The 27924-nt window shown below is 46.4% G+C and overlaps 1 protein-coding gene across 1 annotated transcript in view; it reads left to right on the plus strand.

The window, feature by feature from the left end:
- TMX4 (thioredoxin related transmembrane protein 4) overlaps positions 1-27924 on the plus strand; it is a 129473-nt gene that overhangs the window by 92113 nt on the left and 9436 nt on the right. Inside the window, exons 6-7 of the mRNA XM_075338076.1 lie at positions 10553-10654; positions 20700-20763. Coding sequence (XP_075194191.1) covers positions 10553-10654; positions 20700-20763 — 166 coding nt within the window. The remainder of the gene's footprint in view (positions 1-10552; positions 10655-20699; positions 20764-27924) is intronic.

Below are 27924 nucleotides of genomic sequence, written 5' to 3' on the forward strand. Positions count from 1 at the left end.
ACATAGTTTGGTATGTAGCTGCTGAAGCCTGTGATTGGCTGCAGCAGTAAAAAGCCTGATGGGTTGGATATTATAACTACCAGTGCAGGTGGGAGCAGCAGTCCTGGAAGTAATGTGGGTTCCGGGAATGTGCAATTTTTTCCCTAAAAAAAAAAAAAAAAAAATCCCCTACCAGCCTAATATCTCAATTTTTAGAGTCTGGTAAAACCCTCTTTTATGCAAGACAGTTATGATTCAAGGGGAGGCATTACTGACGAAAAGCCAAGACTTTTCCGTTACTTGGCCATACCCGCTGGACACTTGGCTGCATGACTCGAGTTGGTTCATTTCATTAGTATGAAAGCCACAATGGGTTTCTGGAGACTTGTTTCCATGTGACTTATCCAGGATTGTTACTGGTTTAGAAAACACAGACTCCCCTTTAACCAGTGTGAACCCCAGATTGTATTGATGACCTTGACATCCGCCAAACCACTGATATTCTGTACATTTTACCATCCGCACCGCAGGTCATTTTCAGCACAGAGGTTTTCAGCGTCCGGTGGATGAGTTTATTAGGCTCTCTTTAATTTAGCTAACACTTTATTATCCCTCAGATTTTCTGTACACACATCCGCACCAAATAGGCAACATATAAAATAATTTGGCAGGTGCATAATGAACAATTATCCTATAAAAAAAGTTAATCGTGCTCTGAGGTCTGCGGGGAATTACCGCGTGCTGTACATAATCGCAGCCCCGTAATGACGGCCTGTATTATGTTAGTTATCGGGCTCGTCTGCAGCAGCCCCGGCAGAAGCTGTCGGTGCTTGGGGTGCGTTACTGATATCATATTTAAATGAGAAAAATTGATATTTTTGCCATCCACAAACATTACTTCGAGCACCCTGAGTGCGGAGCTCCCATTATAATAAAGCGGCTCTTTCGCTTTGGGTTGACAGCATGATTTGCCATGTCATGCTGTAATGTGGTTCCAGTATTATTGAGCTGTTTATCACTTTTCTTCAACACATGGTGACCCGGGGGGATAACAGATTGAGTAATTATTTACACTCGTCTACATCAGGATGGAGATACACTCAGACTACCAAGCAGTATTAAATGATGGAAGGCAGAGCAGGAAAAGTGCACGTCAGCGCTGCCCACTACTGAACTTTAGGGGCTCCCCCTGAAATACTGCTGCCTGTGTTCTTCATGGATGACCTCTTTTTATTGTTGGGGGGGTGAAAACCACTAATTGTCTAGATATACCCATTCCTTGAAGAGGGTTATTTAGCGCATTGCACATGGGCAGGTAAGGGGCTACTCACGGGGCGGCCTTTGGTCACTTGCCGGATATCTGCAGATGTTGAGTACATCCGATGACCCGATGTGGACATGAGCCCCTGGATCACATCTTTAAGAAGGAACAGGTCATCGGATTGGATACTCCAGTGTGCTTTTTTAATATATTCCTCCATAAACTGGTGAAATCCTGTGCAAAGGGTAGGACATGTCCCAGTCTGCATGACCAAAAGGCGCCATATGCAGCCCTATCATTCGTTTGTGAGCTTGTACCATGGAACGCTGTACTTAACATATTCTACATCTGAAAATTGCTGGTAGGTGCTATATAGTGGCTACTACAAGACCCTACAACCCTATGACCCAACTTTAGCATTTATTTTTTGCATGTATGTATAAGCAATATATGTGTATATAATAAATATATATATATATATATATATATATATATATATATATATATATATATATATATATATATATATATATATATATATAAATTAGTGTGTGTACATTTTATGTACTGTGTGTGTGTGTGTATGTATATGTATATTTTTTTTTTTTATTTAATCCATTATGTCATACAAAAAATAGAAGGCATTCCACACACATAATATGCAATCCAGCAAGGGACTACATGTTTCAGCGCTATGCGCCTTTTTCACGGTCCTACTTAAACTGAGCTCTAAGGCCACGTTGCCTACTTACATGCATTTACGCTGCGTATTGCACTGCAGCGTAAATGCATGCGTCCTGCGTCCCCTGCACAATCTATGTAGATTGTGCATGATATGTGCGCATGTTGCTTTTTTTTGAACGCAGCGTTTTGGGTGCTAAAATTTTGACCCAAATCCTTGCGTTCATAAAAGCAGCATGTCAATTAATTCTGCGTTTTGGATGCAGCTCCCACTCTGTCTATGGTGGGGGCAGCAGCCAGAGCGCATGAAATCGTCTTTTTTTTTAACACAAATACTGCATCCATTACGCAGTGTTTCTACAGCGATTTGAAGCGCACATGTGCTGTCAAATCGCTGCAGAACATTCAGCAGTTACGTGCGCATGTGCCCTAACACTGACAATATATCCTGTAATGTGGAACATATTCAAATGACCCTTAATTAAAAGCAGTGAAACAAACCATATATATATATATATATATATATATACATATATATATATAATATAAGCGCCTTGTCGGATTTGGCAACAAAACCACCAAAATGGTGCTTGTTGCTTGATTTTGAGCAAATTCTATGATAATGAAGTAAAAAAACCTCAAGATCCTTTAAAATGTTGGACAATTTGCCTTCAACTATACAAAAAACTAAACAAACAAAACTGAACTCCAAAATATCCCAAAGGGGGTAGTTGAGTACATTTGTGCAAAGGAAAGAAGGTAAAAAACAAAAGCAACTTTTAAAAGAAGTTGCATATGATGAATTAGGCCCAGACCGGCTCTGTTTACGTGTTCTCAGACTACCGTTTACCGGCCCGGTTAGTGCCGTGTACACAACCGCTATTCATTTTCACGCGGCTCACTCCTTATCGCTTATCCATTTTAGCCGCGTCTTTTCTACTGCTCTGTGCCGTTTGTGAACCAAGAAAATCAGCATGGACCGCGATATGCAATATGTTCCACTCAGATAAGAAAGCATTACAAAAGAACAAAGAAAGTAAAAGAAATTATCATAAAGAAAACCTTTGGTGAGAAATGCTGCAATTTGCGGGGCACTCCAAAGGCCATGGTATGTCAGTGTGAGCATGAAAATCAAATAATCTGCAGAAAATAACAATAAAACACTGGAAAAAGTGTCCTCAGCTAGAATAGCAGAAGGGCAGTGTATGCTGGGACATTGGTCAGTATCCACCGGGCTCCTGAAGGCAGAGACTTTGTGAATTCCAGCATATTGATTTCCTAATTGTATGCGCTGAGCCCAGAAGCTGCGCCGTTTGCTTCCCCTGGTCGTCTCCGTGTCACAAACCTGGAAAAGATAACAAAACAAAAAAGAAATAAAATTGCCATCACAGCCTATTGTCCTCAGGGTATCCGAAGAATCAATAGTTTATCTGTGCGAGAGTGACCTTGCGAGACATTGCATATCCTCTGTATTATGGCAATGATACCGCCACCGGAGATCTTGAAAATCGCTCGGCTTTCCTCAATGTTCTCAAAATTGCCTTTTCACACCGAGTTTCTTGAGCGCACGCTGATATTCATCACGCTAGGATTCCCTGTGTCTTTCCTTTATTGGTTCTGACAGAAGCGGTGAGAACGAGAAATCTTGTCCACCGCAGAAACAGACAATTACCAGAAAGGCTGAGGTCGGGGAAATAATGATCACAATGTCCTAGCACGACTACTCTCATCATTGTGACTGGTTTCAGTGTCACTCCTTCACTCCTTCCTTTCTTGTTTCATTGAAAGGCCTGAACTGATCTGCGTCTTCACTGTGTGATTGTAGCTCATATAGTTAGGAGGCGAGTGATGCTCTTCAACAGCTTCCCTACGCTCACACATTTCTTCTATTTACGCCGTTACAATTTTTTTTTTTTTCTAGTGATCACAGAATTAAAATACATATTTTTATATTTTATTAGATTGGACAATTATACACCCACACAATAACAATTACTATTATATTATTTTATCATTTGTTGTTTTAAGTTTGCTATTTTGACTTGGGGGGGATGGTAGTTAACCATTTACATTTTTATTAACTTTTAAAATATTTTACAAGCATCTTTGAATGATGTTGTGTGTGGGTGTGGGTGTTTTTAGAGAGTTTGAAACTTCGATCCCTTGATGGCTTGCACAGTACACTGCAATACAGAAGTATTGCAGTGCATTGAAAAATTGACAAACTCATTGCTGTAACAGCCCTTCGGCTCTGTGTGTTCTGATTTCTCTCTGTCATGGCTGCCATCCTCTGTGTGTTTGGATTCCTCTCTACCATAGCTGCCATGTTCTGTGTGTTCACTCCTTTCCGCAACTGCTGCCATGCTCTGGTTCTTGTTCCTCTCTGTCATGGCTGCCATGCTTTGTTTGTTCTGATTTTTCTATATCATAGCTGCCATGCGCTGTGTGTGTGGATTTCTCGCTATCATAGCTGCCATGCTCTGTGTGTTCTGACTCCTTTCTATTGTGGTTGCCATGCTCTGTGTGGTCTCATTCCTCTGTCGTAGCTGCCATGCTCTGTGTGTTCTCATTCCTCTGTCATAGCTGCCATGCTCTGTGTGTTCTGACACTTTTCTACCACCGGTGCCGTGCTCTGTGTGTTTTGACTCCTTACCACCACCGGTGCCATGCTCCATCCTCTGGGTGTTCTCATTCTTCTCCACCATACAGTAGTTGCCGTGCTCTGTGTGTTTTGATTTTTCTATATCATGGCTGCCATGCTCTGAGTGTTCTCATTCCTCTGTCATAGCTGCCATGCTCTGTGTGTTCTTACTCCTTTTCACCATGAGTGTCATGCTCTGTGTACTGACTCCTTTCTACCACTTCTACCATGCTCTGTGTGTTCTGACTCTTTTCCATCATAGCTGCCTCCTTTCTAAATGGGCCTTAATATAGATGCTTAAATGCACCTGCTGGAAGAAGGCAATCTAACTCTGTATTGCAGACCCCCACATTTAGGGTATGTGCGCACTAGGCGTTTTTTTCACGCTGCGTTTTTATGTGTGGTTTTGTCTCAAAAAAGCACCCGCGGCTAAAAAAACGCGATAAAAACGCATGCGTTTTTACCGCGATTTGGTGCGTTTTTTGCTGCGTTTTTGCTCACTGCGTTTTTAATCAGTGCACAATGCCATTAAAGATTGTTGATGAAAAAAAAAAGGTCTGATGTCATTTCCTTCTTCAAAAGGTTCATTGTATGCAGGAGAGCAGACAGCTGCAGAACTAGTGTATGCAGGAGAGCAGACAGCAGCTGCAGAACTACAAGGCTCAGCATCCTCCATCCAGGACTAAATGCAGGATTTTTTTGCCCCCCAAAAAAATGACGTGGGCTTCGCCATATTTTTGTATGCTAGCCGGGTACAGCAGGCAGGTACAGGCTGCCCCCAACCCCAGCTGCCTATTTGTACCCGGCTGGGAACCAAAAATATAGGGAAGCCCTTTTTTTTTTATATTTCATGAATTTCATGAAATAATTTAAAAAAAAAAAATGACGTGGGCTTCGCCCAATTTTTGAGTCCAGCCGGGTACAACTAGGCAGCTGGGGATTGGAATCCACAGTGCAGGGTGCCCATGCTTTCTGGGCACCCCCGCTGTGAAGTGCAGTCCCGCAGCCACCCCAGAAAATGGCGCTTTCATAGAAGCGCCATCTTCTGGCGCTGTATCCAACTCTTCCAGCTGCCCTGATGCCGGGTGGCTCGCTGGGTAATAATGGAGTTAGGGCTAGCTGTATATTATCAGCTGGCCCTAAGCCCGAAATTCATGGTGTCACGCCAATATTAGACATGGCCACCATGAATTTCTAGTAATGATAAAAAAAAAACACAACACACAGAAAAATATTTTTATTAGAAATAAAACACAACACAATTAGTGACTCCATCTTTATTGAAATAAAGAACCCCCCTCCGCAGTAATCCTGGGTCAGGGTCCCACGCCGTCTAATCCGGATCCAATATCATCTGATCGGTTTGCTGGAAGGCAAAGCGATCAGATGATGTGTCAGGTTCAAGGGGCTGAAGCACATCACACATCAGCTGATTGTATAAAAGCCGATTATACAATCAGATGATGCATCATTGCAAAAAAAAAAATAAATAAATAAATAAATACTCACGTCTGTGCTGATTACCGGCAGCTCCTGCAGCGATCGGATGAGAGTCTGATCCTGTCTCATCGCTGCAGGAGCTGCCGGTAATCAGCTGATGAAGTCTCCTGATGGCAGGATCAGCTGATAGCTGGCCGGGTGCGAAAAAGCCGGCGACACCGCGAGAATTACGATCAGCTGATGCGTCAGGTGACTGCATCAGGTGATCCACCGCCAGGTCCTGCAAGCTTCGTACGTGCACATAGCCAGAGCGGCGGGACCGGGACAGGAGCGGGCATGGCACCGGGACCCTGCAGACAGGTGAGTATATATGACATTTTTTTTTTCTACTGTTCACTTTTGTTTTCGCCGCTGCCTCCACCTCCCGCCCAGACATGGCGCCGCACGGAGCTGACATGGCACCGGGCGGGTTGTGGAAGCAGCGGTGACGGTACCGGGAGGATTCATGCTTCTGTGTTTACCAACAGAAGGAATCCTCTTCCTGTACACGTCACTTTACTGCCCACCCCTTGCGTTTATAGCTGCGTTTTTAGTCATAGAAGCGCAGCTATATGCGTTTATCATTGCGTTGTTGAACATCTCATTGAACTCAATGGGTGAAAAACGCAGTGAAAAACGCAGAAATAATTGACATGCTGCATTTTTGTGGTCACCACAAAAACGCAGCTACAAAAAAACGCTGTGTGCGGACAGCACTTCTGAAAACCCATAGACATTGCTGGGGAAGCAATGTCACTGCGTTTTCAGCACAAAAACGCCGCTAAAAACGCCTAGTGCGCACAAGGCCTTATTCTCATTTTCACAAGGAAGGACTAGAAGCAATGGGATGAAACTGATGGGGAGGGGACACAGATTAGATATTAGAAAAACCTTTTTGACAGTGAGGGTGATCGAGTGGAACAGGCTGCCACAAGAGGTTGAGTTCTCCTTCAATGGAAGTCTCTATAAAGAGGTTGGACGGACATCTGTCTGGGGTGATTTAGTGAATCCTGCTTTGAGCAGGGGCTGGACTAGATGACCCAGGAGGTCCATTCCAACTAATATTCTATGATCCTCAGTCCATCAACTGAGAAGTGCAAGTCTCGTGAATGAGCAGCACAGCTTATTTGCTGGGTACAGTCCGTGTAAGCTTTCCCTGGGCATGTACATAGTCATCCTGCGCTCGCTGGCATGAGCGGTAACTGGAGACTTTTGATTACAAGTGCCACATGGCCGCTGTGTGCGTTGCTTAATAGTGACCTTGTCAGGCTGATGACTTTGCAGCGTGTAACATGTTGCTTCTCAGTGCTGGGAAACAAGTATGTGTCAGATCATCACCCTAATGACTGTGAACACGCGCTGACCTCCCTGCATCCATTAGCCGGCATTGCTGGAGGACAAGGATTGTTATTTCTTTGGTTGTCAGTGGACGCGCAGTTATATACTGACTTCAGTGCTCACGACACTGGTCTGGCTGGATACATTCACTCTCCAGGCACTTATTAGAGGAACTTCTAATTTCATTATTTTTTTTTGTTTCTTGACTTTTTTTTTCCTTTGTCTTCCTTGTCTGTGATCAAACCAAACTCCAAAATGTCCATCTTCTCTACAGAGGTTTAAATTGGATTTTTTTCTTATTTGCATTGTTGGGAATACAGAAATCATTTTTTTTTGCCCTCTGCATTGTGCTGGACACAGTCTCTCCACATCTGTAGGGTGAGTCTGCAGAAAATTAATCGGAGGGTGCACATGACCTTACGGTTTACATGAGTATTCCGTCAGGGGCCTCTATTTGAGCAATGTTAAGATGTGCCCTTGAGGTATCTTTTCATACAAGTCTAAAATATCAACACATTGGATGCTGTGTGACCACCTTTCTGGTGGGAATTCTGTTTTTGGGCTTTTTAAAGGGAACCTGTCAGGTCCAATATGCACGCAGAATCACGAGCAGTTCTTGGTGTATATTGCTAATCCCTGCCTAACCGTCCCTGTATACACTAGTTTAAATAAAGAGATCTATAGAAAAAGTATTTCTAAAGATCTTTTATTGTATGCTAATGAGCAAGGGGACTAGTCCCCTGGGCATTAGTTCCCCTTGCCAGTCGGATCCATTAGCATGTTGGTACATCCCTGTGGGTGTGCTATCATGCTAATGAATGCGCAGCATCACCGGATGATATCACTCACCTCTCTGTCGCCATCGCGTCTGACGCTGGATTTCAACTCAGTGCGCATGTGTCCTGGCTTCAAACTGAAGTAGTGCGCAGGACTGAAAGTCTAGAATCATGTGTACTGAGCCGAAATCCCCCATCGGACGCGATGGCGGCGCAGAGGTGAGTGACATCATCCTGTGATTCTGCACATTTATTAGCATGTTAGCACAGCCACTGGGGACTAGTCCCCTCACTCATTAATATATCATATTGGATCTTTAGAAATACTTTTTCTAAAGATCTTTTTATCTATGCTGCTAGATACAGGGACGGTTAGGCAGGGATTAGCAATATACACCCAGGACTGTACGTGGGTCTGGTGCATATTGCACCTGACAGGTTCCCTTTTAAATGGAAGTCCCCAACAGAATGCTCAGGGAAGGGTGATGAGATCTCTCCCAAGTAAAGCTTATACATTAGGAATAGACCCAAAGTCTGAGGCTGCCCAACGCAAAGGCTTTGATGACAACCTTTCCTGTGTCACATGCAGCTGCCCGTATTCTCATCAGTTATCACTTACACATGCACCCTCGACTTAACTGAGCATGCAAGTGTCCTTTCTATGAGAAGGGACTGGCCATCTCTGGCAGTGGCTTATCTCATTTTGCCCAATATACTCTATCCTACGGTATTTCCCCTCTGTCATTTTCTGTTGGAGGAGATCCTTGTGAAGCCCATGCATAACTTAACTGAAGGAGCGAGGCCAAACAAAAGTTGTCAGAAAATGAAAGTTCATACCTACACCTACATTTGCAGTCCAGCCAAAAAAAACACTTCTTTAGAAGTGTATCATGAGTGTACAGTCCATGTGTCTGCTTTTACCATCAGTGTCATCAGTGTTTTTCAGTTACAAAGCTTCTCCTATGTTTTCCATGTTAAACACCTACTGCACATGGATTGTACACAGATACCATCCGTGTGCTGTTTGTGTTTTGCATGTACACTGGATCTGTGTAAAAACAGACGTGATTAGCACCATAGATTGTAATGGGTACATGTGGTATACGTGGAAAATTCCACACATGCAACACAGGAGTCTCAATGATGCCTATGAGAGAGCTGCGATGCACTTCAGTGTTTCACTTGTGCCATTGCAGCCGTATATTACATGGTGATCCGGCTGCAGAACGTTTGGCAGTTATGCCAAAGACAGCGACACTTTATGAAACTTTATTCACATGATGCGGATGAGGTTGTGATGTCATTGAACGTTGTGTTTCTGAAAATGCTGCAATGTAGTTTTTGTACAGTGACTTCATGATGAGCAACTGACCTCCAGTGTATGAGGATCACCTTTATTACTCAGTGGTTTACATCAACTGGAGAGCTTGTTACAGGTTGAGGACTACTTATAGGCAACTTGTGTGCTGTGCTGGGCCTGGGGAAAAGTCATGTCATGCAAAACATACATAGCAGGACACATTTTTAGGATACTTGCAGCAGCCAGGGTCACCTATCTGGCTAACCGCTACTCAGATGCTTCCTTTCTGTGCCAGTCACTGCACTGGCTGCCCATATATCACAGGATGCAGTTCAAATTGCTTGTTCTCACCCACAGCTCTCCACAGTGCGGCACCCCCTACATCTCCACCCTCCTCTCTGTCTATCACCCCACTCGTTCTCTACACTCTGCAAAAGACTTTCAACTAATGTCCTCACTAATCCGAACCTCCCACTCCCAGATCCAAGACTTCTCCCGAGCTGCACTAATCCTCTGGAATGCTCTACCCCAAGAAGCTAGGACGAATCACAACTTACTCAGCTTCAGATGCTCCCTAAAAACGCATCTTTTTAGGGTGGCCTATCACACTCCCTAGCCGAATTAAATTCACATAGTCCCTCCACGTCTTCTCAGAACATAACCCCACGTCAAACTCCATGGCACCCAAATGCACCTCAAGGTTCTGGCTAACTGGTCCAGGCAGCCATTATCTATCCCCCATTTCCTTAAGATGGCTGGACTGCCATTGTAAATAAGCACTTTTGCCTTGCCCCCCCCATCTCATTGTAGATTGTAAGCTCTCACGAGCAGGGTTGTCTTTTTTTTTTTTTTTTTTTTTTTCCCATTCTCCAATTATTGTATTTTCTATAACTGTTATTTGTTTGGATATGAACCTCCTGAATTGTAAAGCGCTGCGGAATATGTTGGTGCTATAGAAATAAAGATTTATTATTATTATTATTAGTATTATTATTATTATTATTATTAATAATAATTAATTATAATAATACAATAATAATAATATTATTACTCCTCTGCTTGTAAGTCACTTTAATCTGGCTCCATTTCTATTTCAGCAAATCCACAACTACTTCACAGGACCTCTGGGAATCCCAGCCTGGGGCTCATACATCATCTTCGTTGTGGCCACCCTGATGATTGGACTTATACTAGGTTTGGTAAGTCTTGTATATATACGGTATACAAAAATCATCACCTTGAATATGTGTAGTCTGCATCAAGTGCTCAGGTATATACATTTAAATTAAACAACAAAAAATGTAATATATTCACTTTCCATTTTTTTTTAAACCAGATTTTTGAGGTATAAACCAAACCTACCACTTTAACGGGAAACTGTAACCAGGATTTTCCCTTATAAGCTGTGGCCACCACCAGTGAGTGAGTCCTTATATACAGCATTCTAGAATACTGCATATAAGTGCCCAGGCCTCTCTGTATAATTTAAAAAAGACCTTTTATTATACTCACCTGCAGGACAATCGGGTCCAATGGGCATCACTTGTTTCTGTCCTGTGCCTTCTTTCTTCCATCGCCGTCCCCTTTCATAGCTCCGTGTGGATGACGCGTCCTACATCATCCACACAGAGGCCTCCATTGCGCTCCTGCACATGTGCACTTTGATCTGCCCTGATGAGGGCCGAGCAAAGTACTGTAATGTACAGATCAAAGTGCGCATGCACAGGAGTGCAGAGGAGATGTGTGGAGATGACGTAGGATGAGTCATCCACACGGAGCTGAGAAGAAGAACGGCAAATGCATAGGATAGAGGAGGCGCTGGACCAAAGACCAGCGACTCCCATTGAACTCGACCGCCCACCCCCAGGTGAGTATAATATACAGTATTCTAGAATGCTGTATAAAGGGCTTACTGGTGCTAGCCGCAGTTTTTAAGGGAAAATCCTGGTGACAGGTTCCCTTTAAGCAGCGCCTGTGCTGCATTCCATAAAGGTGCATGTTATTCTCTGACTACCCCTGTGCATCCCACAATTACCTTTTTATATTCTCCTGCATCCTTGGTTGCGGCTCCTTTCCCGTCCCCTTGTGATGATTGACGTGAATGACGCCTCATGCACCATCCAAGTTGCCGAGCAGAATCTTGCGCCTGTGCAGAGACTTTGCCAACTCGTGCACGCGCACCTCGCTCTGCCCTACTGCAGACAGAGCCGAATACATAGGAGCACATGCACAATCTGGCAATGTGTCTGCCAGGCGCAATATTTCTGCCTGGTGATGTGGATGGCTCAGGATTAGTCACGTCAATCATCACAAGAGCATGTTGATCAGCGTGGATAGGCGGAAAAGATGCCGCAACCAAGGACGCCCATCGGACCGGACTCAAAGATTTACATAGTGTGGGAAAATGTAAAAAGGTATTTGTGGGGTGTACAGGGGGGTCGTGATAACATGCATTTTTATGGAATGCAGCACAGGCGCTGATTAAAGGGAACCGGTCACCAGGATTTTCCATTAAAAACTGCGACTAGCGCCAGTAATCCCTTTTATAAGGCTATGTGCGCACTAGGCGTTTTTACCCGCGGTTTTGCTGAAGAAATTTCTTGAGAAATGTTTGAAATCTTTCTGCAGACATTTCCCTGCAGAAACCTATGTGAAAAAAATAGCTGTGCGCACACTGCATTTTTTTTCTCAAGAAAATTCTTTGTGAAGATTTTCTTGAGAAAATTTCTTGAGAAAATGTGCATGTCACTTCTTTTCCACAGGTAGCTGCGGTATACCCCCGGTATTTCACTCCATTCACTGTAATGTAATCGCGAAATACCGGGGGTATACCGCAGGTAGCAAATGATGTGCGGTATACCCCGGTATAGCCACGATTTACCTGCGGTAATGTTCATCGCTGCCTGCGGTTTTGCAGGAAGTGATGTCATTATGACAGAAGAGGAAGCGGAGCAGAGTAAACACACACGTCACACTCCCTGGACGCCGCACAGAAGCACTTCCGTGTGACCTCTGGCGGGTGCCCGTGCAGTCTGTGTCCCGCTCCAACCCCGCGGCTGCCTGCACTGCAGTGTCAGTGTCTGCCCGCAGTATCAGCAGCTTGTCACGCTGCAGTGCTGGCAGCCGCGGGGATGCCGAGCGCTGCTGTCAGGAGGTGAGATCATTACCTGCTGTGACGATCTCCTGCCTCCTGACGTCACCGCTGTCAATGCCCACGGCTTCAGACTGTCACTGGCGGTGACGTCACGGGCTCTCTCGATACTGCTGAGAACGCGGCGGGCATAGAAGGCAGTGAAAGCGCTGATGGCAGGACTGCAGGAGATCATCACAGCAGGTAATGATCTCATCTAACCTCCTGATGGCAGCGCTCTGCATCCCCTGCAGTGACCTGGGCTGACCTATTGATGTTAACTCAGGTTACTGCATTACTCTCCCAGCCAATGGGGAACCTTCTGTTCTTCATTGACTGGGACAGTAACTATGGTATGGATCGCCGTGGGACCCCCTTATTGGATTACGCCGGACCCAGATTTGATTGTTCTTGTCAATAAATTGGTCAAAGAGGGAATGTGGGGAATGTTTTTTCAAATAAAACTTTTTTTGTTGTCTATTTTTTATTTCTTACTGACTGGGTTGGGGATGTCGGGTATCTGATAGACGCGTGACATCACTAACCCCAGGGCTTGATGCCAGGTGACATTACACATCTGGCATCAACCCCATATATTACCCCGTTTGCCACCGCACCAGGGCAACGGGATGAGCTGGGGCGAAGCGCCAGGATTGGCACGTCTAATGGATGCCCCACTTCTGGGGCGGCTGCAGCCTGCTATTTTTAGGCTGGGGAGTGTCCAATAACAGTGGACCTCCCTAGTCTGAGAATATCAGACCCCAGCTGTCCGCTTTACCTTGGCTGGTGATCCAATTTGGGGGGGACCCCACGTTTTTTGTTTTAAATTATTTATTTAATGTAAAATAACAGCGTGGGGTGCCCTCGGTTTTGGATTACCAGCCAAGGTGAAGCTGCCAGCTGTGTTCTGCAGGCTGCAGCCGTCTGCCTTACCCTAGCTGGCTACAAAAGATGGGGGGACCTTTTTAATTATTTTATTTATTTTTTGGCTAAATACAAAGCTAGGCGCCCTTTAGTGCCACATGAAAGTCACTAAAGGGTGCCAGCTTAGAATATGCAGGGGGGTGGGACATTATATAGGTCTTTCTCATCTATCTATCTATCTATTCATCTATTCCTCTTTCCCTCTATCGATTATCTATATTATTTATTGCAGTTCAGCATAAAAAAAAAAGCAGGGACCAACCTGCGGCAAAAACGCATGCGTTTTTTCCGCGGTTTTGGTGCAGTTTTTTACTGCAGGTGCGGTAATGTTCAACTCCCAGAAGTTTCTCAAGACATTTTCTTGAGAAAAATCACTTTTCTAGTGCGCACATAGCCTTAAGCATTCTAGAATACTGTAGAAAAGAGCCCAGGCCATTCTGTATAACGTTAAATAAGACCTTTATTATACTCACCTGGGGGTGGGCGGTCGGGCTCAATGGGCGTTGCTGCTTAAGGTGCTACTTTTGGTTTATGGCTGGAAACACATCTATGCGAGTAAAATCGGTCCGACTGAGCTGAAAAATACTCGGCTGATTTTAGTTCACGTTAGGTGCGAGTGCAACGCAAGTGCGATGCTTTTTGCTCGCGTGTGTGTCGCGTTTGCAATGCTAGTTTCATGCAACATCTTAATTAGATAAAAGCTATTACACATGTGTCATTTAATTAACCTATGGGATTATGCTGTCACATTCATCTAATGAGCGAAGTTACTGCCACACTCGCAAATGTGAACGGTGGTGCGCGTGTGTGATGCTACTTTTTATACCCTTCCATAGGAAATCATTGGGACAAGGTGCGAGAAACTCGCAAAAAAGCAGCATGCTGCGATTTTTTTTCTCAGTCCGATTTGGACTGAGAAAAAAATCGCAGATGAGAGCTGAATCATTCACTAACGTGTCCGATTTCAATGCTAGTTTTTCTCGCATTGCTCTACTGCGAGAAACTCGCAAGTGAGAAGCAGCCCTATTACTCAAAAATCTGGTGACAGGTTCCATTTTAAATATTGTAAAGCTGTGTGTGTGTGTGTGTGTGTGTGTGTGTGTGTGTGTATATATATATATATATATATATATAGATAGATAGATAGATAGATAGATATACGTGTGTGTATATTTAGCGTACGTAAAATAAAAATGCAAAGTGAATTAACAAAAGAGAAACGTATATCTAATCAATCTTTGGTGTGAGCACCCATTGCCTTCAAAGCATCATCAATTCTTCTAGGTGCACTGCACACAGTTTTTGAGGGAACTCAGCAGGGAACATCTGGAAGAACTAACCACAGATCTTCTGTGTATCTACACATCTTGCAAATCCTTTTGGTTTCTTCCAGTCCTGAGCTGGTGGCACTGCTAGACATCCTCTTATTTCAAAATGAAATAACCATGAGGTGTCTTTTTTTCTGATGGACTAAGTTTCCATGGTCGACCAATGCATCTATGTCCTCATCGTTGTCCATTTCTCCAGTCTGCTTTGAAATCTTTGCCTGGGAGAGGCCTTGCTGATGGAGTATAACTACCTTGTGTCTTGCTGCCAGGGCTGTGGAGTCGGTAAGCCAAGCCTTCGACTCCGACTCCTCAATTTCTCTTGCACCGACTCCGGCTCCGACTCCTACATATATTGCTTATAGTTAGGTGAAAAATTTATTGTAGTACATGAACATGAGTATGTGATCATCAGACATTTTAATAATTTTTATGATACAATAATCAAGATATTTGAATAGAACATAAAATATATTTATTGGAATACAACTTTAGAACACAAACTGTAATACATTGTAAATATGTAATACACTATGTAATATACAGTAGATTACATATATATCTTGTGTGTGTATATATATATATATATATATATATATATATATATATATATAGAGATATATATATATATATATATATATATATATATATATATATATATATATATATATATATATATGTATGTATGTGTGTATATATATATATATATATATATATATATATATATATATATATATATATATATATATATATATATATAATTTTTTTTTATTACATATTTACAATTTAGTAGTTTTTTGTGTTCTAAAGTTGTATTCCAATAAATATTTTGTTCTATCCAAATATCTTGATTATTATATCATAAAAATAATTAAATGTCTGATGTTCACATTGTACTACAATACATTTTTCACTTAAATATAAGCATTATACTAAATGTTATTATTTAGTAAAATATTCAGCACATTCTGCATTGCACTACTGTCCCCAATTTATTATATATTTTCGGAGTCGGTGCATTTTATACCGACTCCGACTCTGACTCCACCAAAATGAGCTCCGACTCCGACTCCACGACTCCGACTCCACAGCCCTGCTTGCTGCTGTGCTCAGTCTTGACATGGTGAATACCCTGTGACATGGAACAGTTTTCTATAACCTCACCTTTGTAGCAGAGTTTAGCTGATGCTCACCAAGTAGTAAACCTCCTACACAGCAGTTCTTGTTACAGTTAATGACAGTGCTTTATCCATCTTTCAGGAAGGCTGCCAGGTATGGTTAAACATTATTTTCCTGCAAATTACCTTTTTCTCTGTAGGTAGATAGCTTTTGTAGAGGTGACAGGTTCCCTTCTAAGTAAAATACTAGACTGAAATCTCCATGTTTTCTCTTTCCCGATGTCCAAATGAGTTTACTTTAAAGGCTCATGTTCTTTCCCATGTTATAAACAGTGTGTCCTTTTTCCTGGCATGTCTAATCTGTAAGCTGTTCCCATAAATTAATGCTTTCTGCTGTTCCTTTAGTATTCTTGCTGGAAAGTTATGGAACATACAGTGTTGTCTTCCTGTTTCTATAGCATGGAGGAGGTATACTCCAGAGTATATTCCCACTCGAAGGCGACGTATGTCTCTGCAGAGATCTCCAGTAGCATTTGTTGCCAAATAGGGTTTTTTTTTTGGTTTTTTTTTTACAAAAAAACATAATCTAAAGCAATGTTTTGTTTGTTATGAAAAGAAAAAAAAACTCTCATGCAAAAATGTAATTTATTTGCCCTTCTGAGTAAAATAGACTATGGTTTTCTGGCCCAGCATGTACCAGAGCATTCACTGGGCCAATGCAATTTCCTCCCCAAATAATTAGGTGACCAGAGTCTGACTTTATTCTGAGTGTTGCTGTAAAGAAAAGGGAGAACATAGCAGCTGTTGTCAAGTGATTTATTCCTTTGTTTTTGGAGGCTGTAGGGATCAATAACAGAAGAACACCACAGAGCAAAGATCTAAGAAGAGAACACAAGTAACAAATGGCACGTCAGATGAGCGGACAGGTCCTCTTTATAGAAATAGTCCTGGTATATGGATATTAAAGAGGTGGTTCACCCATAATTATTATTGGCCACAACGATATTATGTTGAGAAACAAGGTTTCTCTCAAATACCCTTTGTTGCCAAAAGTGCCTGTGAGCGGTGCTATTGTGGACCGCTCACTCCCTTCTTGTAACCCCCCCCCGGGCTCTGTGACTTCTGAGATCTGGTGATGTCACGTCAACTTCCTGCTCACCTGACATCACCAAGGCCGTCCCCAGTCTCTGTGAGTCACTGGGCGGAGTTTCACCGCTTGTCACAGCCCAGCATCGCTTCAGCTTGCATGCGAAGGAGTGAGCAGGGAGATGCTGGGCTGTGACGAGCAGTGAAACGCTGCCCACAGCCCAGTCACTCACGGAGACTGGGGCCGGCCGCAGTGATGTCAGGTGAGCAGGAAGTTGACGTGACATCATCAGACATCAGAAGTCAGAGCCCAGAGGTCAGGCGATGGGCAAGAGTGGACCGCAATAGAGCCGCTCACAGGCACTATTGCCAACACAGTGTATTTGAGAGAAACCTTGTTTCTCAACATATTGTTGTGGCCAATAATGAATATGAATGAACCACCTCTTTAATGCAAGTTACCAGAACCGATCATTAGTTAAAGCTTGTTGGCGTATTTTGAAATGTATTCCCGTTTTATAGGTAATGTCCTGAATGAGGCAAGTAGGAAAAAAATCAGATTGGGGACTCGGAGCATTTATCCTCTTAACACAGAGCAGATAATGGTGATTGACCTCTCCCATCTTGGAATGCTCTGCTCATCTCTACTGAATTATTCCTAAGAGAAAAGGAATTGGTCGATTTCTGACTCCTTAGATTTTTTTTTATATATATATATATATATATATATATATATATATATATATATATATATAATATAGAAGGTGGCCCGATTCTACGCATCGGGTATTCTAGAATTTACGTATTGTGTAGTTCATGTATGATTTTTGTTATATATATATATATATATATATATATATATATATATATATATATATATATATATATATATAGAGATGTTGTTGTGTGTAGTTACCAAGTGTTTGTGTAGGCGCTGTACATGTTCTGGGTGTTGTCTGGGTGTGGCGGGGGGTGAGAGCGGTGTTGTATGTGTGTTGCGTGTGTTGCGTTGTTTGTGGAGCGCTGTGTGTCTGTAGCGTTGTGTGTGTGTGTTGCGCGGTTTGTGTGTGTGTGGTGTGTTTTGGGGGAGGTATGTTTTGTGCAATGTGTGTGTTGTGCGGTATGTGCGTATATTTGTGTGTGCCACGGTGTTTGTGTGTTGGTTGTTGTGTGTGTGCAGCGTTGTCTGTATGTGTGGGTGTCTGTGTAGGGCAGTTGTTTGTGGTTCACAGTGTGTGTGTGTGTGTGTGGTGTGTTGTGCAGTGCGCGCGTGTGTGTGTGCATCAGCCTCTCTTCTCTCAGCCTACCTCTCCCAGCCTCCCTCCTCCCAGCCTCCCTCAGCATCAGCCTCCCTCTCCCAGCCTCCCCAAGCATCAGCCTCCACCAGCATCAGCCTCTCTCCTTCCAGCCTCCCCCAGCATCAGCCTACGCCAGCATCAGCCTCTCTCCTTCCAGCCTCCTCCAGCATCAGCCTCCCTCTCCCAGCCTTCCCCAGGATCAGCCTCTCTCCTCCCAGCCTCCGTCGTCCTAGCCTTCCCCAGCATCAGCTTTCCCCTCCCAGCCTCCCTCAGCATCAGCCTTCCCCAGCATCAGCCTCTCTCCTCCCAGCCTCAGCCTCTCTCCTTCCAGCCTCCCCCAGCATCAGCCTCTCTCCTTCCAGCTTCCCTCAGCATCAGCCTCCCCTTCCCAGCCTTCCCCAGGATCAGCCTCTCTCCTCCCAGCCTCCTTCCTCCCAGCCTCCCCCTCCCAGCCTCCCTCAGCATCAGCCTTCCGCTCCCAGTCTCCCCCAGCATCAGCCTCCCCATGCATCAGCCTCTCTCCTTCCAGCCTCCCCCAGCATCAGCCTCCCCTTCCCAGCCTTCCCCAGGATCAGCCTCTCTCCTCCCAGCCTCCTTCCTCCCAGCCTCCCCCTCCCAGCCTCCCTCAGCATCAGCCTTCCGCTCCCAGTCTCCCCCAGCATCAGCCTCCCCAAGCATCAGCCTCCACCAGCATCAGCCTCTCTCCTTCCAGCCTCCCCCAGCATCAGCCTCTCTCCTTCCAGCCTCCCTCAGCATCAGCCTCCCGTTCCCAGCCTTCCCCAGGATCATCCTCTCTCCTCCCAGCCTCCTTCCTCCCAGCCTCCCTCAGCATCAGCCTTCCCCTCCCAGTCTCCCCCAGCATCAGCCTCCCCCAGCATCAGCCTCCCCCAGCATCAGCCTCCCCCAGCATCAGCCTCCCCAAGCATCAGCCTCCACCAGCATTAGCCTCTCTCCTTCCAGCCTCCCCCAGCATCAGCCTCCCCAAGCATCAGCCTCCCCCAGCATCAGCCTCTCTCCTCCCAGCCTTCCCCATGATCAGCCTCTCTGCTCCCAGCCTCCTCCAGCACGCCGTGCTCCTCTGCCGACACTCACACACCCGATCGCATCCACTCACACACACCCGATCGCATCCACTCACACACACCCGATCGCATCCACTCACACACACCCGATCACATCCACTCACACACACCCGATCGCATCCACTCACACACACCCGATCGCATCCACTCACACACACAGACACTGACGATATCGCACATACGCGCTGATACTCACAACATCCGGAGGTATCACATGCTTCTGGCCATGTGATCCTCCCGCAGGTCCTGGAAGCTAACAGCACAGTATCGCCGCCGAGAAGCAAGCGATATCCCAGGATGTTGTGAGTATGTGGATGCGATGTGATGTGTGAGGTGTGTGTGAGTGTGATCTGATTTGTGTGTATGTGTGTGCTGTTATGTGTGTGTGCTGTTATGTGTCTGTATTTTCCGCCGCTGCAGGACCTTGATGTGTGGATGCGATGTGATGTGTGTGTGATGTGTGTGTGAGTGTGAGCCGGTGTACACTGGTAACTATGATACACATCGGGTAACTAAGGGACCTTAGTTACCCGATGTTTATAATGGTTACCAGCTTTCACGGCCTCCGTCAAGATCCCAGCATCGCAAGGTTATGTCTGGCGCTGCCGGGATCCTGACGGAGCCGGTGTAGAAGCAAGAGATATCCCAGCATGTTGTGATGTGGGAGGTGTGTGTGAGAGTGAGTGTGAGAGTGAGTGTGATCTGATGTGTGTGTGTGTGTGTACTCACCTGGGAATCGGAGCTCCCTGTCAGTTGGGCCAGAGCGAGCGTGCATTGCGTGAGGGGGGCGGGGCCTGCAGAGAGCCGGGGAGAGAGGCCAATCCGTGTGGGGGGGCGGGGCCATGGCGAGCCCAGCGGCCAATCAGCTTTGTGTCACCGTAAGGACACAATTTCGGAGCATGACAGACAGACAGATAGACAGATAGACAGACAGACAGACAGACAGACAGACAGAATAAGGCAATTATATATATAGATATAATATATATCTATAAAAAAAAAAATCTATATATATATATAGTAACACCTGACATTTTCATCCTAATCTCCTGCTCCTGACTGTCAGTAGGGATGTGGACACAGCATGGAGGCCGTGCATTCCCATGGGCATAGGATGTGCCAGGTTTAGTGTTGCCTCTACTCTGTCCCCCTTACATGAGGGATTGATTGCTGTATTGATGTTGAATATACTTGTGTTTGGGAGATGTGGGTGATGGCTATTTATATGAGGACTTCCCATGTTCTACCATTGACACCTGTTCCCTGCTCTTTCTTATGCAGATCCTTGTACTTCTTGCGGATTGTTTTTGTCCAGCAAAACCTAAGTATAAAGCGGAGAGATCTGGTAAGTATAGCCATCACCGTCTATATTACTGTGAATAGAGAGTAACATTGAACTAGGCGAAGTTTCTATTTCTAAAAGATAGTGGTAACCACACTAAATGGAGAGCGTTGGGCTTGAACCTTGTTCAGATTTCATTTCTGCAGTGCAGGATTTCACTTCACTTGAGATGAACCCCATGGGGGTCATAGACTTCAATACTATGAGCAGAGTTCAGATGATCTCCAGTTGTGTTTTTCTTTGTCGCTCCATTGGGAGACCCAGACAATTGGGTGTATAGCTACTGCCTCCGGAGGCCACACAAAGTATTACACTTAAAAGTGTAAACCCCTCCCCTCTGCTATACACCCTCCCGTGCCTCACGGGCTCCTCAGTTTTTATGCTTTGTGCAAAGGAGGCACACATGCACGCATAGCTCCACATCTTAGTCAGCAGCAGCTGCTGACTATGTCGGATGGAAGAAAAGAGGGCCCATATTAGGGCCCCCAGCATGCTCCCTTCTCACCCCACTCTGGTCGGCGGTGTTGTTAAGGTTGAGGTACCCATTGCGGGTACAGAGGCTGGAGCCCACATGCTGTTTTCCTTCCCCATCCCTTTAGGGCTCTGGGTGAAGTGGGATCCTAATCGGTCTCCAGGCACAGGGGACCGTGCTCCCTCCGCAGCCCCTGGGGAATCTGCTGGACAGGAGCCGGGTATCGTCAGGGACAAGGCCCTGCTACTGTGAGGTACTCTGTGTCCCCGTGGGGACCGCGCATGGAGCGCTGGTGCCATATACACTGCAGCACTGCTGGGTGTGTTAGTGCGCCGGGGGACCACCGCGCCGGCCGCGCTGTGAGGTACTCTGTGTCCCCGTGGGGACCGCGCATGGAGCGCTTGTACCATACACACTGCAGCACTGCTGGGTGTGTTAGTGCGCCGGGGACTACCGCGCCGGCCGCGCTTATTTGCGGGCCGCGCTTATAAATTTAGTCCCCGGCTTTTGCGGCCTAGTATCGCATATTCCCGCCCACAGGCCTGCCAGTCATGGGAAGGGCGGGACGCTGCACAGGACGTCAGCGCTGAGGGCTGGAGCATACTCTGTATCCTCCTCCCCCCTCACTCAGCACAGTGGGGCACTGGATTCCCGCACTTTCTAGGGCACGCCCACGGCCCCCTCCTCCCCACAGGACGCCGGCAGCCATTACTGTCAGCACTTCTGACGCTGGAGAAGAGAGACACCAGGGAGGCCCAGGCAGGGATTCTGGTGATCACACATATCTATATATATATGCTGTTCATGTATGGTCGCACTGTTGAATTTTGGCTACTCCAGGAGAAGCCTTACAGTCCTCCCGGGCACTGTTCAATCATTACCGCCCCCGGACCTGCCAGTCAGGGGGAAGGGCGGGACAGTCGGGCTGACGCCGACAGTGAGGGCCGGAGCACACTTCGCTGTCCTCCGCCCCCCTCACTATTCACGCTACGGCACTGATCCCCGCAAGGTACTCAGTGTCCCCTTGGGGACGGTGCATAGAGCACCTTCGCCTCAGACTTGGCGACTACCGCGCCGACCGCGCCTGCTTGCCGGCCGCGGTCTGTAACTTTAGCTCCCGGCTTTTGCGGCCTAGCGCCTTAAACTCCCGCCCCTGGCCCTGCCAGTCAGGGGGAAAGGCGGGACGGTCAGTCGGAGGCTAGCAGTGACGGCTGGAGCACACTTGGCTGTCCTCCGCCTCCCTCACGTTTCACTCAGGGCACCAGATTCCCGCACTTTTGGGGTTACGCCCACGGCTCTCCCATCCACTGTACGCCGACAGCCATGTTTTCATGCTTCAGGGTCGGTACACCAGGGGGCTTCTTCTCGATGCTGGGCCCCCTAGAGTGATGAACTGTATATGTGATGCACTGTATATATGGATATATAATGTTTGTATGCAGTTTCACAGTTCGGCGGTACATATGTATCCTCAGTGATCACTGTGAACATTGCTCGGGCCATGTGGCTCTCGCTCAGCCGGTGTCGGGGGCAATGTGGAGCTTCGCCGGCGTTCCCTGTCCAGGCGGCAGGGACAGAGTTACAGCTTGCTGAGAAACTCTCTGGGTCATTTTCACTATCCATGTCTCAGGCTATGGACAAATGGTCGGCTAAGAGACTAGGAGTTTGCAGTCCAGCCCGGCCCCTTACACAGGCCCCGGGCACTGCGAGATCGCACCAGGCCTCTATCGGTCTGCGACAAAGCGTGTTCCTGGGGTGGCCTCTAGTTTTTACGTGGTGAACTCCAGCACGAACCGCAGTCCCAGTCCGGCTAAGCAGCCTTGCTTGGAATCTTCCCCGACTTCTTCAAGGGTCTCAGCTTGAGGACCCTCTAGAGGATGGGGCGGAGGTCGCAACCCAGGACTCTGTCCGGACGTGGCTCTCAAGGCTTCACAGATACTGTCCAGAAGCACAGAACGCCTTATAACACACGTTGTTCCTTCCCCTCTGACGTTGTTCAGGTTTGGGCTCAGTGTCATAAAGTGCCCTCCAGTCTCTTGACCGGCGGCTAGATCTGTAGTAGCAGTGGCTGGCGGGCCCACGCTCAAGAATGCCACGGACAGACAGATAGAATTCCTAATGAGATCCATCTATGAAGCCATAGGCGCGTCCGTTGCCCCAGCCTTTGCAGGGGTGGGCACTCCAGGCTATTTCAGCTGCTCTGCTCAGATCAATGCGGTCATCCTGTGCTTCGCAATAGCGTCTTTGACGTCTCAGGCGGTGGTATTTTCATCCTCCGCCGTGCACAGAGAACCTTTTCTGCATGGCGGTCCAGGTCAGGGGAGACATTCTGTCTTACGGTCACAGGATAGAGCTCAGTTCTCGTCCTCCGACTCGTTGCTTCAGAGCATCTCCGTCCCCCGAACGAGCCGATGCACGTTTCCAGGCGGTGAACACTCCGAAGGCAGGAGGAGTTGCGATCCTCGTTCCCATTCAAGAACGTAGTCGCGGCTTTTTACTCCAGCTTGTTCGTGGTACAAGATAGGACGGATCACTCCACCCTGTTCTGGACTTCACACTGCTCAACGGACAGAGAACCTGACGGTTCCGGATGGAATCTCTCCGCTTGCCATCGCCTTTGATGGCCCAAGGAGGCTTCCTAGCATCAATCGACATCAGGGATGTTTATCTCCACGTGCCGATTGTACCAGAATATCAGCGCTTCCTGCGCTTCGCCATAGGGAACGAACACTTTCAGTTCGTGGCACTAACTGCCGGCCTGGTGACAGCCCTACGGGCCTTCACCAAGGTCATGACAACGGTGGTAGCGGTCCTACTCTCTCAGGCAATCTGCTGGTCAAGGCCCCCTCTCGGGTGGCATGCCAACACAGCCTGAACATTGCCCTAGAGACTCTCCAGAGATTCGGATGGTTCATCAATTTTTCCTAAAGTCAAAATTGACACCGGCCCAATCACTGACATATCTCGGCAGGGAGTTTCATACTCTCTCAGCGATAGTGAAGCTTCCGCTGGACAAACAGCGTTCACTACAGACAGGGGTGCAATCGTTCCTTCGAGCCCAGTCACACCCTTTGAGGCGCCTCATGCACTTCCTAGAGAAGTTGGTGGCAGCAATGGAGGCAGCTCCGTTTGCGCAGATTCATCTGCGCCCACTTTATTGGGACTGTCTCCGCAAATGGGACAGCAAATCGACGTCCCTCGACAAGAACGTTGCTCCTTCTCGGGCAGCCATGGCCTCCCTTCAGTGGTGGCTTCTTCCCACTCTTGTCGAAGGAAAAATCCGTCCTGCCCACATCCTGGGCTGTGGTCACGGCGGACGCGAGTCTGTCAGGGAGTCTTCCTCCGCCACAGGGCTCAGGGTACATGGACTCAGCAGAGCCCTCCCTCCAGATCAATGTTCTGGAGGTAAGGGCAGTGTTCTAGCCCTAAAAGCGTTCCAGCCATGGCTGGAAGGCAGGCAGATCCGAATTCAGTCGGACAACGCCACGGCGGTGGCATACATCAACCACCAAGGCGGCACAACCAGTCGGCAAGCCTTCCAGCAAGTCCGGCGAATTCTGCTGTGGGTGGAAGCCACAGCCTCCACCATCTCCGCAGTTCACATCCCGGGCATAGAAAACTGGGAAGCAGACTTTCTCAGTCGCCAGGGCATGGACGCAGGGGAATGGTCTCTTCGACCGGACGTGTTTCAAGAGATCTGTTGCCGCTGGGGGAAGCCGGACGTCGACCTATTGGCATCCCGGCACAACAACAAGGTCCCGGCATTCATGGCACGTTCTCAAGATCACAGAGCTCTGGCGGCAGACGCATTAGCCTCAACCTGACTGCGTAGCCATTGAGTCCTGGACCCTAGCGTCTTCAGGGTTATCTCAAGAGGTCATTGCCGCTATGAGACAAGCCAGGAAACCAACGTCCGCCAAGATCGACCACAGGACGTGGAAGATCTTCTTATCCTGGTGCTCTGATCAGAGTTTTACTCTCTGGCCATTCGCCTTGCCCACTTTTCTGTCCTTCCTTCAATCCGGAATGGAAAAGGGGTTGTCTCTCGGTTCCCTCAAGGGACAAGTTTCGGCGCTTTCTGTGTTGTGTCCAAAAGCGTCTAGCCAAACTCCCTCAGGTACGCACGTTCCTGCAGGGGGTTTGCCACATAGTCCCTCCTTACAAGCGTCGGCTAGAACCCTGGGATCGGAACAGGGTGATACCGGCTCTTCAGAAACCACCCTTCGAGCCAATGATTGATATTCTTTTCCACGACTTCGCAGAAGGTGGTCTTCCTAGTGGCAGTCACGTCACTCCGCAGAGTGTCTGACATAGCAGCGCTGTCATGCAAAGCCCCCCTTCCTGGTGTTTCACCAGGACAAGGTGGTTCTGCGTCCGGTTCCGGAATTTCTCCCGAAGGTGGTATCCTCTGTTCATCTCAATCAGGATATCTTCTTACCTTCTTTTTGTTCTCATCCGGTTCACCAATGTGAAAAGGATTTGCACTTGTTAGGTCTGGTGAGAGCACTCAGACTCTACATTTCTCGTACGGCGCCCCTGCGCCGCTCGGATGCGCTCTTTGTCCTTGTCGCTGGCCAGTGTAAAGGGTCGCAAGCTCCCAAGTCAACTTGGCTCAGTGGATCAAGGAATCAATTCTTGAAGCCTACCGTTCTGCTGGGCTTCCGGTTCCTTCAAGGCTGAAGGCCCATTCTGCCAGAGCCGTGGGTGCGTCCTGGGCGTTACTGCACCAGGCTACGGCTCAGCAGGTGTGTCAGGCGACTACCTGGTTGAGTCTGCACGCCTTCACGGAGCACTATCTAGTGCATACCTACGCTCGGCAGATGCCAGCTTAGGTAGGCGAGTCCTTCAGGCGGCGGTTGTCCACCTGTAGGAAGGAGCCGTTTTACGGCTCTTTTACCGAGGTATTCTTTTACCCACCCAGGGACTGCTTTTGGACGTCCCAATTGTCTGGGTCTCCCAATGGAGCGACAAAGAAGAAGGGAATTTTGTTTACTTACCGTAAATTCCTTTTCTTCTAGCTCCAATTGGGAGACCCAGCACCCGCCCCTGTTCCCTTCGGGCTATTATTTCTTGTGTACACATGTTGTTCAGATTGAATTGTTCTTTGGTTCATGGTTTCAGTTCTCCGAACATCCTTCGGATTGAATTTACCTTAGACCAATTTATAAGTTTCCTCCTTCCTGCTTTTGCACCAAAACTGAGGAGCCCGTGAGGCACGGGAGGGTGTATAGCAGAGGGGAGGGGTTTACACTTTTAAGTGTAATACTTTGTGTGGCCTCCGGAGGCAGTAGCTATACACCCAATTGTCTGGGTCTCCCAATTGGAGCTAGAAGAAAAGGAATTTACGGTAAGTAAACAAAATTCCCTTCTTTTCTGAAAGTGTCTAGGATTAACCAAAAACTATCTGCCTGTGAGTGATGGACACTTTTAGAAAAAAGCACCAGCGGAGTTCATCTGAAGTCATTATCACTGCAGTCTATCTCCACACCGGGGGTTCGTCTCAATCCTGTTTTTAGAGTGATTTAGACCAAAAATCCAATCGCGCTGCAGAAATGCAGTGTGAACAGATCCTTACCTCCAAAATAGATGATTGAAATTGGGTTTTGTGTGTTTTTGTTTTTATTTTTACAAAAAAAAAATGGCTCAAGGGTGGCTTAGTAACCATGTATACAATAAGTATATCAAAGATAAAAGGGCCTCGCCCATGGTTTATTTATAGACCGGACAGTATCTATAACATAAGGGCTTCTGTTTGAGATAGATATTATGGTGAAATCAATAAGGGTTAAAACAAAAAAAAAAGGCGCTGGATGTCGTTCTTGGGGGGTAATAACATTATGATATGCGAGGACCAAATGGCTGGGGATGGATTGCTGATCCAGGGAGTTAGGCCTCTTTTACACCTCAGTTTTTCATGTAAAAGTGCTATCCTTTTTCCCCTCAGATAGCAGTCATACTATCGGGCTGGTCACATGTCCATGATTTTTTGCAGACCGAGTATTCCATGCAAAATTGCGGAGACGTGTCTGATATTGCTCTAAGTGTCAGATCAAACCTGGCTATGAAAAAGCTTATGGATCCGTCAAAACATCAGACCGTTTTTGGATTGATAGGAAAAGGTGGAGAAACCTTTTTTTTTTTTGGCCTAATCAGTGTAAAAAAAACCTGATATAAATTTGATAACTGTTCATTTTTCATCTACGTAAAATACTGAATGAGACCTTATTCTGATTGTCATGTGCAGAATCATGAAGATATAGTAAATTGAAAAAGCTGCACACTAAACACTATATTATAAGGAAATATTAGTAAAGCATAACCGCTATAGGAATATTAGAACAATGAAAAATACATTTGGCTAACTGTCAAAAATGAAAAACATGAAAAAATGAAAATTGCATAACTGCTACGGATATTTGAAATAGAAGAGATATTTAGCAAATGTATTGATCAATATAATTGTGCCCGAATACCACGAGAAGGTAATCCCTTATTATTCGGGAACCTAACCATAAATGCCTCTCTATGTGCGACTAAAAATATGCAGGTCTGGGCAGATAGGCTGCTGGCTATATAGAGTGGTGAACAGAGCATAGCAGACGGACGGGGTTCTCAGACAGAAATAACTGAATACTAATAAGAAAAGACTGTCTGCAACACCAATATGTGTGAACTAGGTGCTAGCTTAAAAA

This window comes from Anomaloglossus baeobatrachus, chromosome 3 (assembly GCF_048569485.1).
Source record: "Anomaloglossus baeobatrachus isolate aAnoBae1 chromosome 3, aAnoBae1.hap1, whole genome shotgun sequence".
Lineage (NCBI taxonomy): Eukaryota > Metazoa > Chordata > Amphibia > Anura > Aromobatidae > Anomaloglossus > Anomaloglossus baeobatrachus.